Source organism: Daphnia magna, unplaced genomic scaffold, assembly GCF_020631705.1.
Source record: "Daphnia magna isolate NIES unplaced genomic scaffold, ASM2063170v1.1 Dm_contigs130, whole genome shotgun sequence".
NCBI lineage: Eukaryota > Metazoa > Arthropoda > Branchiopoda > Diplostraca > Daphniidae > Daphnia > Daphnia magna.
In genome coordinates, this window is record NW_025533133.1 from 188,104 (window position 1) to 207,081 (window position 18,978).

The 18,978-nt window shown below is 45.0% G+C and overlaps 2 protein-coding genes and 1 long non-coding RNA gene across 4 annotated transcripts; 1 reads left to right on the forward strand and 2 right to left on the reverse strand.

The window, feature by feature from the left end:
* Positions 1 to 389: 389 nt before the first annotated feature.
* On the reverse strand, positions 390 to 2,232 carry LOC123466990. 2 transcript variants are annotated; one of them, XR_006641585.1, is made up of 3 exons: positions 1,935 to 2,232; positions 567 to 1,087; positions 390 to 479 (listed from the first exon to the last, which is right to left on the reverse strand). It is a non-coding gene; the product is annotated as an uncharacterized LOC123466990 (long non-coding RNA). The 2 variants fall into 2 exon arrangements; XR_006641586.1 differs by having other exon boundaries at positions 567 to 1,143.
* Positions 906 to 17,025, forward strand: LOC123466986 (titin-like). The gene is given in 31 exon segments (XM_045167037.1): positions 906 to 1,061; positions 2,994 to 3,116; positions 3,182 to 3,325; positions 3,327 to 3,361; positions 4,217 to 4,467; positions 4,534 to 5,174; positions 5,242 to 5,370; positions 5,434 to 5,556; positions 5,625 to 5,984; positions 6,065 to 6,241; positions 6,302 to 6,518; positions 6,580 to 6,878; positions 6,948 to 7,220; positions 7,295 to 7,670; positions 7,734 to 7,873; positions 7,941 to 8,272; positions 8,343 to 8,554; positions 8,637 to 8,936; positions 9,024 to 9,193; positions 9,266 to 9,394; positions 9,502 to 9,657; positions 9,753 to 9,933; positions 10,034 to 10,215; positions 10,303 to 11,093; positions 11,159 to 12,695; positions 14,431 to 14,959; positions 15,027 to 15,075; positions 15,077 to 15,642; positions 15,712 to 15,945; positions 16,029 to 16,505; positions 16,582 to 17,025. Coding segments are annotated over 31 exon segments (9,294 nt in total). The 3' UTR covers positions 16,587 to 17,025.
* On the reverse strand, positions 12,883 to 14,116 carry LOC123466987 (adult-specific rigid cuticular protein 15.7-like). Its single transcript, XM_045167039.1, has 2 exons — positions 13,955 to 14,116; positions 12,883 to 13,852 (listed from the first exon to the last, which is right to left on the reverse strand). Exons 1-2 carry the CDS (start codon positions 13,964 to 13,966, stop codon positions 13,028 to 13,030), a joined length of 837 nt encoding a protein of 278 aa, XP_045022974.1. The 5' UTR covers positions 13,967 to 14,116; the 3' UTR covers positions 12,883 to 13,027.
* Positions 17,026 to 18,978: the final 1,953 nt, after the last annotated feature.

The window sequence follows — 18,978 nt, forward strand, 5'->3', positions numbered from 1 at the left end:
TACGAGCCAAGGTGTTTAGCTAATGTTTTATTGTCTTTTTGTGCGCTTTCTTGAAACCCATTTTCCGTAGATGTAAATGAATCGTCAAACTATGACCATCCTATTATAGTCATTCCGGTCACAGCAGAGCTTTCCCTTCTGACATCATGAAAATTGTTCAGTTTTATGACTTAATCGGGAGCGAGTGGCACCGACAGCTGTACACATTATTGTCTATATTTATACCTGCAAAGCAACTTGATTTTTAAAAATGCAGCTTTTTTGAACTCAATTTGAAAATGTAAACATGGCGCGTGAACGCGTTCCCTTTCGGTTTGTTTACCATTTTCAAAGAGCTAAGACATTTGTGACTTATTCCTTCCCAGTCGGCATAGCCGACATATAGGACCTGCCTTGTTTCTCTTTTGTTGGGGCTACTATAATCCAACGTGACAGCACAACAAGCGGCCAGTCAACAGACGCCTAGAAAACTTATCCTCCTAAAAGAAAAAGAAAACAAAAAAAAACGTGATAGAAATCGAGAATGGGAATAGTTTGTTCTACGCGCCTACACGTTTCGTATATACCGTACTATAGGCGGCTTCCCTATTAATAGAACCTTAGGTTTCTGCGGTCGCGCACAGCGACGCCAGCGGACGAGAGCGACCAGTTCCTCCCCGACTGGCACGGAGTCTGGACGCGGGGAGTCTTTTGTTGTTTGTCTTTTTCTAAAAAAAAAAAATAAAATATTATAATTTAAACTTGGCCTCCTCCTTACCCTTCGCCTCTCTCTTCTTGGCGTGCGTGAGTACCCCGGACGGAAATATCACGCTGGGTGTGGTTCGTTCTATTTTTTTTTTTTGCGGATAAATCGTAATCAGCCGTGCAACCCATATAACGAACTGTGAAGAGAAAACGAATTTGACATGGCCGAAGCCGACATCCCGCCTTTAGCGCATTCGCTCCAGCGGCAGCAGAGGTCATCCGGCTCCGTCCTGTCATCTCAGACGCCAGCTACGACGACCATTTCGACCATCGCCGTTCAAAGTGGCGCCACTCGTATCGTTGTTGCTCTTCTTCAGGTGACATTCTCATTCATCACCTTGCCCTTGATTGATATTTAACGACACATTTTGCATATTTCTCCAACTATTTAGCGATAGACTACAGTTAAAACAAAAAAAATAAGGTTTTAAAGTTAAGTAATTCCCTCTTTATCAAGTGGAGGGTGTGAAATAAGTCAACTTGGGGGTTTCGCTCTGTTTGGTGCTTGTACCGCATAACTCCCGAGAGTCTCAGCTAGGGAGCTGGTTTGTGCCCCTCGAAAAGCGAATACCCCGACCCGTACCGAAATAGAAACAAATATAAACTTGAAAAACAAGAGGGAGAAACACAGGCGCAAACGGAAACGGCCAGCACGCAAGCCTTGTTCTTTTAAACAAAGACCAAAAGCAGGGCTTTCCTTCCCAGTATATATTTGTACCGAGAATACGAATCTAAAATGCAACCTAGCAACCATGCGAATATGTTATTTTGATTTGGTACAACCCAGAAATAGAAAAAAAAAAATGAACACGAAATTGAGGTCTACCACCCACATAGCATTGCCATGATCTTGCTCTACATTGAACTATATGCAAGTGTTTATATAGCTTGCCAAAAAAGTGTTGGAATGTCGGACGAACGATCGATCTTACAGGGTCGAGTGGATTACGAAGGATTGGCTGTCAGGCAATTGCCTTTATACGAGTTAGGTTTTTATGTCACAATAATTTTAAGAGTAAACAGATAAATGTATAATCCCCATGTATCATTTCCTATTCATTTCGATGGTTTCATTTTCGTGCTTATTTACTTCGTAAACAGAAATGTTATTGTGAAATGCAGCAACACCCGCTATGTTTCGAGATAAACACGTAAATTGTTTAGCAAATTGAAAAGAAAAAGCTACGAACCTTTTTAACCTACGTTCCAGAAGCGAAGAGAATTGGGGAATGTTGACGATAATGATGCTAAGCAGACGAAGCCGTCAAGTTGACGCGTTTAGCTTGTTATTCTCGTTACGCTCGACCGAGGCAAACCCATGAATCCTTATCGACCAGTAACAAGGATAGATGTCTGCAATGTCACTTGTAAATTTTAATAGCTCGAGCGCATTGAGTTGGGAGAAGAAGAAGAAAAAAATGGCTGCGTTAACATTCATCTATTTATCACATCCAGCCAACACATCCTGTAGTGTGGTACAAAATGGCGACAATGATGGCCATCAATTGTGTCCACTCATCAGGGAAATTCAAGTAACCTTGGGTACGAAATGGAAAATGTAGTGGGAAATTCATTTCTTGGTGAATATTTGGGAGCAGGATTTGTTTTAGAAAGGGGAAATTTCTTTCATTTTAATTTTATGAATATCCTAAAACGGGCAACACGGGATGAGCACATTGTTGTCTTTGTCTATCGATTGGTTAAAATAAACGATATATGATTCAAATCCAATTGAAAAGAATAAAACGAGGGGAAACAATTTTATCGGAATTTATTGGGGATTTATTTCACGGTCGTCCAGGATATTTTCACTCGGAATTCTATCTTATTTTTTAACTTCGAGAAAATTTCTGGGATTTGACAACCCCGACACGTGGACATACCGATGGCCCTTCATCTGAGAAAGGCCGAGACCCCGAGAGCTGTTTGAAGGAAGGGCTTTCAAAACTGATCTTCTTTCCTTCAAAACAGGGGCGTGTACAATATTAAAGAATGGGATCCTTTTTATGTATTACTAAAGAGTAGATGGTGACTTTACGTTCTTGTCTACACGATGAAGCGATTGCCATACAGTTGGAATGCCTTCAATGAGCTTCTTTCCGGCACTCCTGTCGCCATTTGCTTCTGGTTTTTGTATCGAGCGTGTTTGCTTGTGTTTCATTGTTTAGTTTTTCCTTATCTTTAAAACAGATGGGGATATTTGAAGTGCTTTTTTCTACTCATCCATTCTTTTTTTTTCTTTTCTGTAGAGTAAAGAATGGCTAGAGCTGCAGGTGCTGGAAATGAGTCCAGACATGACGAGAATGGGCGATTGCTTCGTTACGTCATCCGATCTGCTGATGGCTCATCAGGACGTCCTGAGAAAGTTACAGGTACGTTTTTTTCCAACGAATGACTTGCGCCATTTGAAATAAACTGGATTTTGTCATATCCCCAGAGCAAGCAAAGTCCAGTGGAGGAGCTGCTGAAACAAGCAGACCAACTAATTGCAACTCAACGACCTCGTGCCGAAGTCTATGCTGCAATGGCCGAATCGCTCGGGCAGGCATGGAAAGATCTTAATTCTTTCCTGGAACAACGTAAGGGTCATCCTAGAATACAACGTCGCCTTTCACAGGTATTAAACAATTTTATTCAAATTGTAAGCGTTTAACAAAAGGATTAACCATCGGTTAATCGGTATGTTCTATACTCGGAAACTGCCGAAAATAGGTAGAACTTGTACACAATGGCGGGAATTTCCAGGAAAATGACAATCTTGTTGTGTTTTTAGCCAACATGCAACAACAATCAATTTCGATCTGTTTGTCAATCGTAGTCTCTTGAAAAATTCCGAATGCTCGAACGATAGATTGGACTTGAGGGAAAAAACGTTGTGCATACCCCAAAGTAGAAAAAACATTTTACCAGCCAAATGGTTTGAGACAGCGGCAGGTTAAAGGTATACATCAGCGCCCCGAGTTTTCTTGTTGTTTGGGCACCGATCCAAAAGAACTGGTCTTTTCTTTTCGAAAAAAAAAAAAAACAACTTTACCCTCTTCCGAGTTTTGAAGGGAGTACCTATTTTTAGCACCCATGACTTTGAATCTGAATTTATTCTAGCGTCGCAAAAATTACGGTCTGCATGCAGTCGGGACGTCTTAAATGAGTCAGTCAACAGTTATCCTATGACCTAGAAGCATCATTTTTTGTTAAGTGCGTGTTTTTGCATATTTTTACATGTAAAGCAATTTTTTTAGACCCCTACGCCCTATATGTAGAATTTTTTGTTAAAGTTGTTGACGAGTTCAAGTGCACCACTATCGCCCTCCTTTTCTAGAACATGAGCAGCAACAAAAGTCTGTGCGTCCGTAACTCGGCTTGGTTCATGTACGCCATTTAACACTCGAGTGTTTTCTATTTTGGGAGGGGAATTTAAACGAAATTCTAATGTTATTGTTCTGCATTTGTTTTCCCCGTTTTGTTTTTACAGTCACGCCGAAGATGTGATTGACAAGTTGGCTAGTTTAGATCGAGAGACGGCTAGCACGTCATCTTTACCTTCCGATGTGGACAGCATTAAAAGATTACGCACCAGAATCGAAGAAAGTCGTAAATCAGCTTTGGAGAGCCTTCGACTTGCTCTACAAGATGGTGAAGTGCTCATCGAAAAATTAACTGCCTTGAAAAATCTAGGCACGTTGGATTCTCGTCCAGGCCATATTTTAACAGCTGTCAATGCAGGTAGGTCAAAAACGAATTAACAATTGTGATGTTGAACTTGGTGAAATTCCTGGACTCGATTTCTAGCGCTGAATCAAGTGAGAAGATGGTTGGAAGCCCTTCACGACCGACGCCGTCGTTCCGAGTCGACATTTTTGCAACGACGTGCAGCCCTTGATCAATGGTCGGAAGTTTGTTGTTTACGACGAGATTTGGCAGCCACCGAGAAGCGTCTAGAAGTCCTGGGACGTGACAGTAGCTCTGCACTGGGCGATTCTTCCGCCACGGCTGAACTGCTCCTATTCGAGCACAATAAAATCCAGCCGGAACGCAAAGAGCTTCAAGAGAAGACGTTAAAATTAACACACATGGCTGAGGAACTGCAGGCTCGTTGGCGTAATGAATTGGGCGGAGCTAACGGTGCCGAGCAGGTACGCAAAGAAGCGTATGCCTTACTGGACAAGACGAGCGAGTTCCTGGAAACGGTGGAGCAACGAGAACAGCTTTTGACTCAGTCGATTCATTTCTTCAGAGTCGCTGGAACAGCATTGACTAAATTGGATCAGTTGGAAGTGCAACTGACCGCTCATCAAGCCCCACCAGGTTCTGCTCAACTTGCCCAGCTTCACGCTCAAGTGTCTCGGGCTCTAGAAGACGCCACTGCACCTGCTTTGCATCATGGTTATTCTTTACTGGACATTGTCGGTCGTTCTCATCCAGGCGCCGAGGTGGGATTATTTTGGAATTTTTTTTGTTCCATTGCGTTATGATAAATGATTTTAATTGTTGAATCAGGGTATCAGGAAAACCGTGGAACTTATTGAAAATCGAGGCATTCAGTTGGGTAGTCTCTGCACGGCACACAAAGAAGAGAGTCTTCGTATTACGCAAGCTGTTCGCAGTTTTATCGAACAATATGAAAACGTATTTCAAAATATGCGTATCACATAGTACGTTAATAATCTATCATCTTTTATTCCTTATTAGTTGCAATCGTGGCTGCTGGATGTGATTGAAGGATTTCTCCGGACCCACACGGACATGCGTGGTACTTTGCCTGAAGCCAGGGATATATTGGACATGCATATTCAATTATTCAACGACTTGAAAGTAATCGTTTCTAATCGATATCGTCTTACGCAAACAAAAATCTAATCATTTCGGGGGGATTCGGACAGATGAAAAGCACTGAAATCGAGTCTCTACTAAGATCAGTCAATCCATTATGCGAAATGGCCGAAGAAATTCAAGCTCACGAGGTGCAGATGAAAGGAGACGTCCTGCATGACACGTGGAAGAGACTTTGTCGAGCTTTAGCCGACCGGGTGGAATTGATGCAATCCTACGTCCGATTACACGCTCTAGCTATGGCAGTTCAAGAAGCTTGGGACGATGTCGAGTCTAGATGTCAACAATTCGACGTAGATGAGGATCCTTCTGTTGCTATACGCCAAGTCGAAGAAATTTGGCTGGACGGCCAACAGAAATATTTGCAACTGAGCCAACTGGGCCGTAATTTCATGGCCGATGCCCTTAAGGTAGTTTATCATTGATTTCCAATGATCTCGTTTTGCTTTGACTGTCATTATTTTGTTTTTATTTGGGGTGGGGGTCTTAGATTTCCGACCGCTACTTGGATGTGAGAAAAGCCTGTCTCTGTGTAGAGAGTCTGCTCGAATATTTGGGAGGCCGGCAGTTGACCGTCCATCATACCCAGGAAACCTGGATCGAAACGGTGACTACCATCCAGCATACGCGCCGTGAATGGAACAATTTCGTTTCCATCGTCCAATCGGTAGTTTCTAATTGAAGTTTTATTTGTGCCCTTTGTGATTAAAATGATTGATTCGGCAAGGTGATGGAAATTCACGAAGAGAAAGAACAAAGTCTTTACCCGATGCTTCCGACGGCGGAAGATTCTAGTCATGGTATTGCCGTCCAGCATCCAACCTGCACAGCGATGGTGGGTTTGCTTGAAGAGAAATCTAAAAATGTTGTCAATGAATGGACTGCAACGCTCAGCCAGCTGGAATCGAAGAAATTAGATGCCGAACAAACTAAGCTCTCTTCAAGTATTTGATTAATTCAGAAAAATTAATTTAATGAGAGCCGTAATCAATACTTTCTTACTAGCTGCGAACCAAGAAGATCGGTCGAAGATGTTGGGAGACGTTTGTCTGCTCCAGCAGCGGATGCAGTTCAGGTTGAAGGAGTACAAGACACTTGTTCAAATGGCTCTTGGACTTTTCAGAAACTTGTCCGAAGTGGAAAGAACGATTGAAGTCGTTGAGAGGAAATCGCATCAGCACAACACAACATACGAAGTAGATCAGGCGATCAAAGATCACCAAGTAACTCGCAACACAATCGCGGAAATGATTAAAATTACGAAGCAAGAGGCAGACCAATTCATAAGTTTACTAAGAGATCAGGTAGAGCGACATTCAGTAGTTTAATTACATACAACTTGCAATGAGAGTTAACAACGGCGAATGATGCAGGAACCACCTGGAATTGCCCAGCCGGATGTGAATCTAGTCGAGTATTATTTAATGAAGACAGAAGATGATTGGCGAAAGAGTTGGCAAACGGAAGAAAATCGACTCGCTCGTCAGAGGCAGCGCTGTCAGTTCAACAATGATTTGCATACCATCAACGTCCAGCTTGATGACCTTAGCAAACAATTGGCTGCTATGCGAGGACAGTACGGATCATCTTTAGCGGCTGCCAAAGTCACTTCTCAAGCATTCTTTCAGTTCGAGAAGACAGTTGAGGTATCAAACGTTTTATCCAGTCTCTAAATCCCTGATTTGAATGAATGATTTTTAATCTTTTTTGTTTTTTTTAGTTGCTGGAAGTGCGGGTAGAGACGTTCGTCGGCACGGACAAGAAAATGATTGCGGAAGATGATGAAGATCGGGCCAATCTGGAAGTGGAAGTGTCTCAGATGAATCGCAAATGGAGCAGTTTCCACCGGGAAGTCGGGGAAACACGTCAACAAATTAATCTTTCCATAGATTACTTCACTCTAGTCGAAGAGGTGGAGCAATCCTTCCGGTCAGGTAGTCAGATGTTGGTTACAGTTGCTCGTAAATCGACACAAGTCAAGACGCCGGAAGAGGCGACCACGTTATTGAAAGAAGTTGACGGATTCATAAAACCTCAAGAAGCTCAACTGGAACGCAAGATAACCAAGATTTCACAGATGGCCATCCAACTTTACGGTATAATCCTACAATTTAACGACAATGTTCTATTGATTTTTCATTATTTCGGATTGGTTTCAGGTCACGAGAGTTCTGATCGCATCCAGCCAGTGCTTCAAGAAAACCGTAACATGTTGGACTCTTTCTCGGTTATGAATGCAGAACTGACAACATTGGCTACGAATCTGAAAGCCGCTGAAGATCGTTTCAAACAAGCAGAAGTAAATCAATCGCATCATATTTTAATTACTTAAAACTATTATTTGTTATTTTAATGGAAATACTCAGACGCAAGCGGCTGTGCAGGAATCGCTGGATGCAGCCAGGGCGGAAGCGGCTTCAGCTCGAGCTGCAGCCTCTGCTGCCGAAGAAGCTCGTAAGGCGGCTGAAGCGGCCGCGTTGGCTATGAAGGAAACCCAATCACCTCCGCCACGTCCACCTCTTCCAGCCAGTATACCTGAATTGCCCAGGCCGTCAGCTGCCGCCCTCTCCTCCGGCAGGGCTCCTACGCCCCCGAAACGAGCCAAACCAGTTGAAATGCCTATCGACGAACCTATTTTTACCACTTTGCTTCAAGATGCTACGGTTGAGGAGAGTAAAGCTGTTCAACTGACGTGCAGGTTTGCTTTGAGAATTGCTCATTTAGTTTTTAATTGATAATTAATTTTTTTAAATTATTGGTTGTGGTAGGGTGACGGGCCAACCAACCCCATCTATTTTGTGGCTGAAAGACGGAATGGCCATCGCCAATAATCCCGACTATCAAACGAAATTTGACGAACGAGATGGCACCTGTTGTCTGACTATCGACGAAACGTTCGCCGACGATTCAGCTCGTTTTACCTGCCAAGCCAGTAATGTAGCCGGAATCGCTGAAACCACTGCTTTTCTTCGAGTTCAAGGTGATCCCAGTTTGTTTTCTTTTCTCTATTTTCTGGTTAGATAATTCGTGATGGTTGATTTCAATTGTTTCTTGTTTTCCAGAATGCGCGGAGGATGTCTTACTACCACCGGAATTCGTCGAGTCTTTGATTGATTCGACGGCCAGAGAAGGCCAGCCTCATCAGCTCTCTTGCCGTGTCGTAGGCATTCCCGTCCCGCTGATTTCGTGGTACAAGAACGGCATCTGCGTGGACTACTGTCGTGATTACAACATCTCCTTCAACGACGGCCTGTGCACGTTAAGTTTTTCGCAAGTCTTTGTCGAAGACGGTGCCATGTTCGAATGTAGAGCCGCAAACGAGGCAGGTGACGCTGACACGGCAGCCCATCTCACCGTCGAACGTAATCACACTGACAGCTGTCAACGTTTTAATTTATTCAAATCTCTTTTTGTGGTCGTGGTGTCAATTAAAATTGATTTTTATGCAGCTTTGGAACCAACGGAGGTACCTGCTTTCAAACCAGGTTTGAGTAGCAACGTTATGGCTCGCACTGGCCAAAAAGTCCGTCTCGAATGCGTCATATCTGCCGGGCTGCCCAAACCTTCAGTGCTATGGTTGCACAACAACAAACCGGTCAAGGAAACCCGAGACATCAAAGTATTTTTATCGAGTTTTATTTTATGTTGTTCTATTTTTAAAAATTACGTTTTGATGCAATTCTTTCTACAGACTTTGGTGGAAGGTAACAGACATTTGCTGACTATCACCGAGGCGTTTCCCAAAGATGCTGGGACGTATACGGTCGTGGCGAGAAATCCAGCGGGCGAAGCCATCACGACATGCAATTTAGCTGTCAAGGTAATTAAAATGAAAAAGAAAAAGTTCTTATCGGCTTATTGGCAAAAAGAAAAGTAGCAAGTTTTACTACAACGCGTTCTTTTTTTTTTCTTCTTCTGAAATACAAGGGTCGGGTTCCGACAGAAACTTCGGATTCGGAACTTGCGTCAGACATGGAACCTATCAAACCAGGTATCCAGCAAAGCTTGCCAGCCAAAATGAACGTCCGCGAAGGCGACAAAGTTAGAATGGATTGCGTCATTGTGGCTCAACCCGAACCTGAGGTGAGTCTGACTAATCTGCCCTTAAAACCCCATTGCGTACTAATTTTTAGGGCATGTCCACATTTTCAATTGGTTTGATTGATTACAATTTCCAGGTAATCTGGTATCATAAAGATCGACCTGTCAAAGAATCCAGCGATTTCCAGCTCATTTTTCAAGGCGATCGTTGCTCTTTAATTATCCGCGAAGCTTTTCAAGAAGATGCCGGACTCTATAGAGTTGTGGCCGTCAATTCAGCTGGCGAAGCATCCAGCCAATGTCACCTAACCGTATCTCGTAATCATATTTTTTCTTTCCCCCCCTGTTTTCTCATTTGCAAACGAAGTAGGGCGAATTCTTCATTTTTCATTATCTTCTTTTTGTTTTCTCAACGTAGCGATAGAAGAGAAACTACACGATGAAGGGACTAATTCATCAGTGACTTTAGCCTCCTTGACAGCGCAACCAGATCCGACGACGGAACCGCCCGTTTTCAAAAAGACTTTTGGCAATGTAGCAGTAGACGAAGGCGGGCCATTGATCTTAGATTGCACCATTACCGGGCGACCCACGCCTCACGTCTGTTCTTTTCTTTTTTTTCTCTACTGATTAACAATTCTTGTTGGTTGACTTTATAATTAACGCGATATCTTTCCCAACCAACAGGTCCAATGGCATTTTAATGATCAACCCATCACCGCGTCTGGTTTCGGATTTAAAACCACTAAAATTGGGGAAAACCAGTATCGCTTGTCCGTCGATATGGCCCGTCCGGAACACGGTGGTCGCTACAAATGCGTAGCGGAAAGCCAATCGGGAGTAGCTACTTGTGTGGCAGATGCCACCGTCCAGCCGAGAAAACAAGACGACTCTTTTGTGAACCGGAGGGCCGTTTTTAGCCAATCCAGCACCGTTGTCAGTAGCCAAGAGAGCAGCTATCGTTCCGTGACTCGACAAGTCCAGCAATCGATCACGCAAGTGACGGGTCAGGCTGCCCAACAGATGGCGACTGAGCGTACGGAAGTTATCGAGAAAGAGGGAGATGATGAGCCGGTGATGTCTGTTAAACAAAGGGCGAGTCTTTTCGCTGGAACAGAAGCGGCCACGCCCAAAGCCAGTCCTGTCCAGGTGGTAAAGAAAACTCAGCGCAAAGATGTGGCTCCCAGATTCGTAACAGCTTTGACTGGCGTCATGGTGGAGCCGGGGGCCAATATCCAGCTGGAGGGCATATTGGATGGTCATCCTATTCCGGATGTCAAGTGGTACAAAAATGGCGTTGAACTTGTCCCGCCGGAAGAGCAAGATCGATTAGATGTTTCATCCGGAGGGCAGAAAGTCCGTTTGTCCATTAAACAAATGGAAGAATCCGATGCTGGGAGGTACACCTGCACGGCTAGGAATTCCGCCGGAACCGCTAGTAGCACGGCCGATGTAGTCGTTCGTCGCACCCAGTTTCCGTAATAGATTTTTCTTTTAGCGTAACATGTGAAATCCGGTTTAATATTAGCGAAAAACTTTACAGGCCCGTGTTTGGCAGACGATTGCAGGCGCAGACGGTACGTTCTGGCTCTCGAGTTACGATGGAAGTCGAAGTGACTGGAACTCCTCCGCCGGAAGTCTCTTGGAGCAGAGACGATCGTTTGTTGAGCTCCAACAATGATGGACGCATATCCACTAAAGTGGAAGGCACTCGCCACTGGATCGTCATTTCTAAAGTGTCCGAGCTGGATGCTGGACGTTACACTGTCAGGGCTATGAATCGAGCCGGAGAATCCATTAGCACGGCGGAATTGTTCGTGTCGGCTGCTCTAGTCGTTGAAGAGCCTTCCAGCCGGAAACATCCACCACTCAAAGTGGATGTGACTGCCAAACCTGCTGATTTGCTTCCAGAACCGCCACCGGAAGTGCTTTACGCGCCTAAATCTGAGACGCCTAAAAGCTCTTCTTCCGGAACTCGGGTGGATTTTGCGGAGAAAACCCGTTTGCTGGAAGAGGCCAGCAAAATAGTCAGCCCGACCGAAGTTCCAGGTCGTATTCGACTTTTACCCATGCCGTCCGACTCTGAATCTTCTCCGCCGAGAATAATCCGCCCAACTCCGCCGCCGGAATTGCCTCCTCGTCAGCCCAGCGTTGAATTGTCGAAATTCGAACCTTTTCCGCAATTGGAACCGTTTCCTTTCAAACCCGATCCCCCACGGCCGGAAAAGAAGAAACCGGCTGCTGTTCCAGCCGTGCGGAAGCCTGGGAAATTCGTTCGCGGCGAATCGCGTGAAAGCGATTACGAAAGCGATCTGGAAGGTGCGCGGATTACACCCAGATGGGTCCCGCCCGGAAGCGATACAGACGACACGGCGAGCTATAAGAAAGTCAAGCCAAAATTAGCATCGGATGGTGAACGTACGAGCCGGGCTGTTTCCAAAGAACCGACTCCGCCCACCCAGTTTGAAGTTCCAGCTGAAATGGAGGGTCCACCGCGGCCAAAAGTTCTTCCTCTAGAGCCGGAAGTTGTCCCACCCAAGCAAGAAGAACAGCAGTCGCAGCTCATTGCCGCGCCCGGCACACAAACTTGGCCCAGAATAAAATCGCCAAAACCGCCATCCGCCGAAGGCTTGGCCATGGAGAAATCGTGGGTTCCAAAACGAGTGGAAAGCGATTCCAAGACTTTGCCGAGGTTGTCGGTCAGCCCAGTGGGTCATCTGAAACCGTCGCCAAAAGCTCTCGAAATGGAAAAACAATGGAGTCATCGATTTACTAGTCACAATTCCAAAATCTGGCCGCCACCACCGTCTGAGCAAGAGCCCCCGTCCATCCCGATTTGGACGGGACACTCGTCAACGCAGCAGACCAGCACCGTGATTGAACGCACGGACCAACGATTTGAAAGTGTCACCAAGAAAAGCATTTTGAAAACTGCAACGACGGGTCCCACGGTTATCGATCAACCGTCACGACATGTCACAATCCAAGGCGAAGACGAAGTCGTTTTTGCGAAGGTTGCGTCCGTCATCCCGTCAGAGCCGACGGCCCTGAAGTCGGAGTCTCCACAGACCAGCAAAAAGGTATTCGAATGAGAGGAGCTTGTGTTTTTAGATTGTTATACTATCCAGGACTTGGTTGTCCTTGGAATTTAATTATTCCATGAAGGTACACACCTTTGGATTTACCTGGTTTCCTCATACGATTTTTTTTTTTAATAACTCTGGAACACTTAAAGTTATCCGTAGCGTACGATAACAGAGTAGTTGGTTTTTTTGTTGTTTTAAAGTCAACTTTTATTTTTTGTATAACAAAATGCGTTGGGTTAAAAAAAGAAAAGGATTTGCAAAGAAAAAAAATGTAAAAAAAAAAAAGAGGCTGAAGTACGAATGAAGCCTGAGATACTTTCGATGGTTTAATCGACGCGGTAAGCAACAGCATGTCCGGGGGTGAGGATGGTTTTGGTCAGAGTGGCCTCACGGACGGGCACTGCTGGGGCAGCCACGACAGCGGGAGCTGCGAAATTGTAAGCGAAAGGAGCAGCGGCGTAGCCGGGGTAGTTGTAAGCGAATGGAGCGGCACCGTAGCTCAGGATCTGGCGTTTAGCGCGGACTGGAGCAACAACCGGAGTAGCGGCAGCTTTGGCTTCGGCGTATTTGATGGCGAATTCCGCCTTGGCAGCGGCTACCTCGGGTGTGTCCTGAACTGGAGCTGGAAGGGCAACAGCGGCAGCAACGGGGGCAGCAGGGACGACTCCAGACTTGGCGGCGGTAACAGCGGCAGCGTGTTCAGCCTTGGCTTGGGCAACTTCGGGGGTGTCCTGGACTGGGACGGGTGCTACCAAGTTGGAGACTGGGGCAACGGGCAGGTCGTTTGAGAGGACGCGGAAGCCTCGGGAATCGGCGGTGTAGGAAACGCGGACCTCTTTACCCTCTGGGTTGAAGTAAGCGTAGCTTCCGACTTGGTTGCCGAAAGCATCTTGAATGTTGGTAGCGGCCTGTCCTGGGTGGGCATAGCCGAAACGGGCCTGGCCGAGCTCATCCTGTGCGTGGTACTGGCTGGCGGAGAAAGATGGGTAACCATAAGCAACGGGGTAGGCAGCGGGAACGGCAGCAGCGCGAACAACACCGTTGTAGGGGTAGTATCCTCCGTAGTATGCGCCATATCCACCAAGTCCGTATCCGTAGTTGCCAAAGTATTGAGCTTGGGTGGCAACAGCCAACACCAACAGGCAAGCAATCTGTAAACGTAAAGGAAACAATCAAAGGAAATTGTTAAATCGAGAAATTGTGGCTAGACAAGAGAAGATAATTCAATGAATGCCGAATGCAAATTTATTTACCGTGGACTTCATTTTAGTTCTCGTAAGAAAGGAAGAGGAGCTCGGAATGGATGCTATTGAAAGACTGCGCTTCGACTCTTTTATACTCGCCCACCTGTTGAGATCCCGATGTCGCTCGATAACGTAATGTAGGCGGAACGTTGCCTTTGTCCTCGCTTGACCACACCCAAAATGTAGTGAAGATCGTAGAATGGTGTAGAATCGTCAACGGCCTTGCTTCGAGCTAAGGCGTTCACCACATTTTCATACCTACACACTTGAACGTGTGCGCGTACACAATCGGCCTTGAAACTTCTCAAGAGCCTTCCTATCACTCACCTTGTTACATCGTGTCTAGTTCCGGGTTCTCTTGACGGAGTAACCACATTCTTCGCTCCGTCTTTTTCATTTGCATCCAACGGAAAAATCTCCAAACTCAATTCCAATTTGATTACATCTGCACTAAAATCTTTGAATTTTTGATGGTCTCCCCACAGTTTGAGCCGTTCCCTCAACTGGAACCTTTTCCTTTCGAGGCGAATCCTCCTGGTCCAGCAGTCGATGCCAAGAAATGTGGAGCACCGCCCGTCCGCAAACCGGGCAAATTCGTTCAAGGGCAATTTATGGAGAGTGACTACGAGAGCCATCTGGACAGCTCTCGCATTCCATCCAGATGGCTGCCTGCGGGTAGCGATACCGAAGAGACATCCAGCTTCAAGAAAATTCAACTGCCCAAGTTGTCGACTGACAAACCTGCCGAGCGGAAGCAAGGAAAGTGTCCGTCACCTCCGTCCAAGTACGACGTCAATCCTCCGCAGTATGTCGGACCTCCGCGACCGGAATTTAAGAAGCCTTCGCCTCCAGTTCAGACGGAGTTTAAACTGCCTACCCCACTTAATCAGCCCGAGTCTAAACTGCCTACTCAGCCGGAAGGGTCTCCCAGAAAGCCGTCCATTACGGGAACGGAGACTGTCCAGCGAATGCAGATGGAAGAGTCGACTCGTTTCAGTAAACGATTTGTCACAGGTAAACAGATTTTCTAATTTTAGCTATTTAAAATATTTGTAATTGTTTGACACGTTTGTTTGTATAGTTGAGCAGACGACTAGAACTGTCCAATTGCACCCGGCTGATGTTGTTAGTACCAGCGCCAGCTGTTGTTCCAGCGGTTATTAAGCGTCCGGTAGAACAGCCTCTGGAACCTTTTCCTTTCGTGCCCGATCCACCTCAACCGAGAAAAGCCTATTCTCCGTTGTCGGTCGTTAAGCCCAGCAAGTTCATTCCGGCTGGATGCTCTAGAGAAAGCGATTACGAAAGCGATTATGATGGTGCAAAAATCAGGCCTAGATGGACGCCGGCCGGCAGCGATGCAGAGTACGAACCTGCCTACCGTAAGGTCCAGCCGCCATCGTCTGCCGCAAGTGCCAATAAGAAACCGACTACTGGAGCACGAACGCCTACACCACCGTCTGTATTCGATCAGCCGCCCAGTTTTCAAGGCCCGCCTCGCCCAGTCATTAGCCCGACAGATGTGATTAAAATCAAATCGGCACTTGACAAGTCTGAGGAGAGGCCCGTCGTACTAGTCAAACCGAAAGCCATTCGTCTGCCAGCTCCGCCAATAACCGCCCAGACGGGTAAGGTTTTGCAGCCGGCCGAAGAACCCGTTTATTGCTATGCCGAGCCACCACCCACTGCTGCTGCCGCTCGTAAATTAAACTGTCATAAATTTACATTCGCTTTTCGATCAATTACCTAATGACATTTACGTAACGTAGAGGAGAAGGCGGCTTCGCATTTCGTCCAGATGTCTGACGCTTTCCGAACGAAAGCCCAGCATTTCGCCCAGCAAGTCATTTCGGACGTCAAAGCGACCAGCGTTATTCCTCCTGAGGTGACAGCAGCCGAACAGCCGGTAGAAGCTAATCCCACTGTCGAACAACAGCCAGCAGTTGAAACGACGGGCAATGAGCCACAAGCCTATCACGAAGAAAGTCGGCAGTCAGAGTTCGGTAATTAATGCGTTGTATTTCGGCGCGTGATTTTGACACCCAGCCCACTAACATCACCATTAATCATGCATTTTGTGAAATAGGTACGAAGCACATCGATCCAGACACGGGTCTAATCTATTTCAAGTACGATTTCGGTTACGAATTCGGTCTTGTGCTGCCCGGTGAGCCGCAAAAAGTAGACAAGATTGAAACAAGCATTGGCAAGGAAGGAACTATTGAGCTTCCCGTTTTACACGAGCAAACAGTCACACCAACACCGCCAGCAAACAACCCTTCTTCTACACCAACCGTTGCAACTGGGGAGATTCAAAAGCAGCCTGCTAAGAAAGAGATGCCAAACTTTAAACCAAAGAAATTTACGCAATACAAAGCTGCTAAGTGGGAGCCCACTGACAGTGAGTTATCTGATCAGGAGAGTGGGAAAGTACCTTCGTGTTACTACGTCGAAAGGAAACAGACCTACAGTAAATTCCAGCCTCCAGAACGTAGTCTCAGCCCACAATCCCTGGCATCCAGTTCCCCTCGAGATAGCATTTCTGGACCTCAAAAGCTGCCAGGTATTTCTCAAAAACAAACGTTGAGTCAGAGTTGATGTTACTCATCAACTACCGTTTATTTACCTTGGTTCACCAGAATAGAACAGTGACCCATCTTTTAATGGTTGGAGGAGAAATGAGAAAATAACTTGCAAGCCAGGTAAGATGCTGAATTGAGCCCTTTTGCAATGGATATCACCCCAAACACACACACACATTTGACCGCCTTTACTACAATGCGATTTTATTGAATAGATTTCAGGATCTTCTTATAACTAACGAAATTATTTATGTTTTACGCAAAACACCCTTTGTTCTTTTGCTGTTGCTGCTGCTGCAAAACTGGTTGATATTATCTTTCTGTCCCGACATTGTTTATCGACACGAACAGAACTCTTTGGAATTTGGATGTTTACTTGGAAACTAAATTTCCCTCCCTCTTATTTCAACTTGGTTGTTTATTTTGGCTTTGGATCGACATCTAGTGGGCTCTGATAGAACTATAAACATCAAATACATCTTCACCTGATGATGCAGTATATATCGTAATAAATAAAACAAAAATAAAAAAGAAATACACGGGGCATAATACGAAAAATTCGGACTAAGTCGTAAAAAGTATAGATTTTTTTTTTTTTTTACATTTTTCTTTTTTTTTTTTTGTTGCTTTTTAACACAAAATATTTACAGGAAAAGGATATATTATTGCACCGGAGAGCAGCTGCGGTTGGTTGCCAATGTTTTTGCGACAGATTGGTCTTGTTTTGCGCCATTTTCAACGACGTCGCGGGCGGATGAATCACCGGATTGCAATAGCCGGAGCAAGAGGGGATCGAGATGAGGTCTCCTCTTAAGTGAGCAAGCGCTTTAATTTTAGATCATGCCCTCACACAGAGCCAGCAGAGCGAACGTGTAACCGGTCGTGACAGCTCCAGCAGGAGAGACGATCTTACCACACGTGTGTGATGTTGAGGGGCGAGAAAAAGAGAGTTGAGAATTGGTTTGTTTGCTTTGGAAGAGGGGAAGGAGAAGAAAAAAAAAGGAGAGCAACGACGTCGTCGAGAGACTCGATGTGCGGAATTCCACAACGACCGGCGGCGGCGCCGCCTCGCCCTTATGGCCTTTTTGTTTCTTTTTATTTTTCTCTGGAGAAAGAGGAAAAGAAAAACTATTTCTATTTTGTTTTAAAGATGCACCAATTAACGCTGCCATCGCTTAAGTTTAGCTCAGGAATGTTTCGTTACGTTTTCCATCCTGCTTTTCTGGATGAATCGTGCCGTAGACGATGGGCGTCAAAAGTCTGGTAGATTCGAGAAAGAAAAGAAAAAAACTTGTCGACTTAGACTCCACCTTTTAGATGGAAGAGAATTTTGTGTTTGTAATATCTTGCCCCTTAATTTCGTGAGTTCCAACCCTCGTTCGTCTTGATTCATTCAAATCACGTGATGGTTGACGTCACAAAACGAGAAGAACTTCTTGTTTCAATCTGCATGCGAACAAACAACAGTTTAAACGTATGCACGATCGAGCGGCTGTAACTGAAAACATTTTGACATGTTGGATGACATTACCTGTTGCTTTTCTTCTTTTATTTGAGTGTGTGTACGTGCGCCGCAACATCTCCAGGTCAAATCAGATCGTATAGTAATCATAGGTTTTCAATAGCGGGGGGTGGGTGAAGAAAAGAACGGGTAACCTCTTTTTTTTTTATTCTCTTTTTCTTTGAGTCTATCTAGTTACCTTTTATGGTCTTTTGAAAGGGAGGGAGGAATATATGTGTCCTTCTATCCTCTCTTTTTTTTTATTTTATCCGGTGTGTGTGTGTGTGTGTGTGTGTTATTTGCCCGCGTGTGTGCATTTTTTTTCCCGTCTGGTTCACATGTTCAAATATGGTCACACATTTTGGGGTTCGTATTTTTTTTTTTTTTCTTCTCTTTCTTTATTCACCTATACAGAGCGAGACTATACACACACACACTAGCACGAAGCAGCTACAAGAAGAAGACGAAGAGGTTAGGCGGTGGATAACCAGTTGTTGTTGTTGTTATTTGCCTGAGGCGTTTCGATGCCGGGGACTACGACATACATGCATATATAAAGTGACGTCATCGTCTTTTCTGTATCTTTCTCTCTTACCTTTTTTTTTTTTAAAAGAAATAAGAGAAGCCGAGAGAGAGTCTGGAGAGTTCTCCCAATCCCACGCGCGCTCACACATAGTACTATCCAAAATAAACTTTTTTTCGTCAACGAATCAAATCACGAAGAAAAACTGTTCAGTTTTTTTTTTTTTTTTTAACGGTCCAGTTGACATTGCCCGTTAAAACAAATGAGCTTGTTTTAATTGCCTTTCGTTATTGTTTTGCTGTAAATGTCACAAAAATTGAGGAATGTCTTTTTTTTTCAGGGGCATTCAAACAGAATGAATCAACAGTTTGAACAGATAAACAAAAAATAGACAAAATGAATATTAAGTCATTGTGTTGGTTGTTGTTTT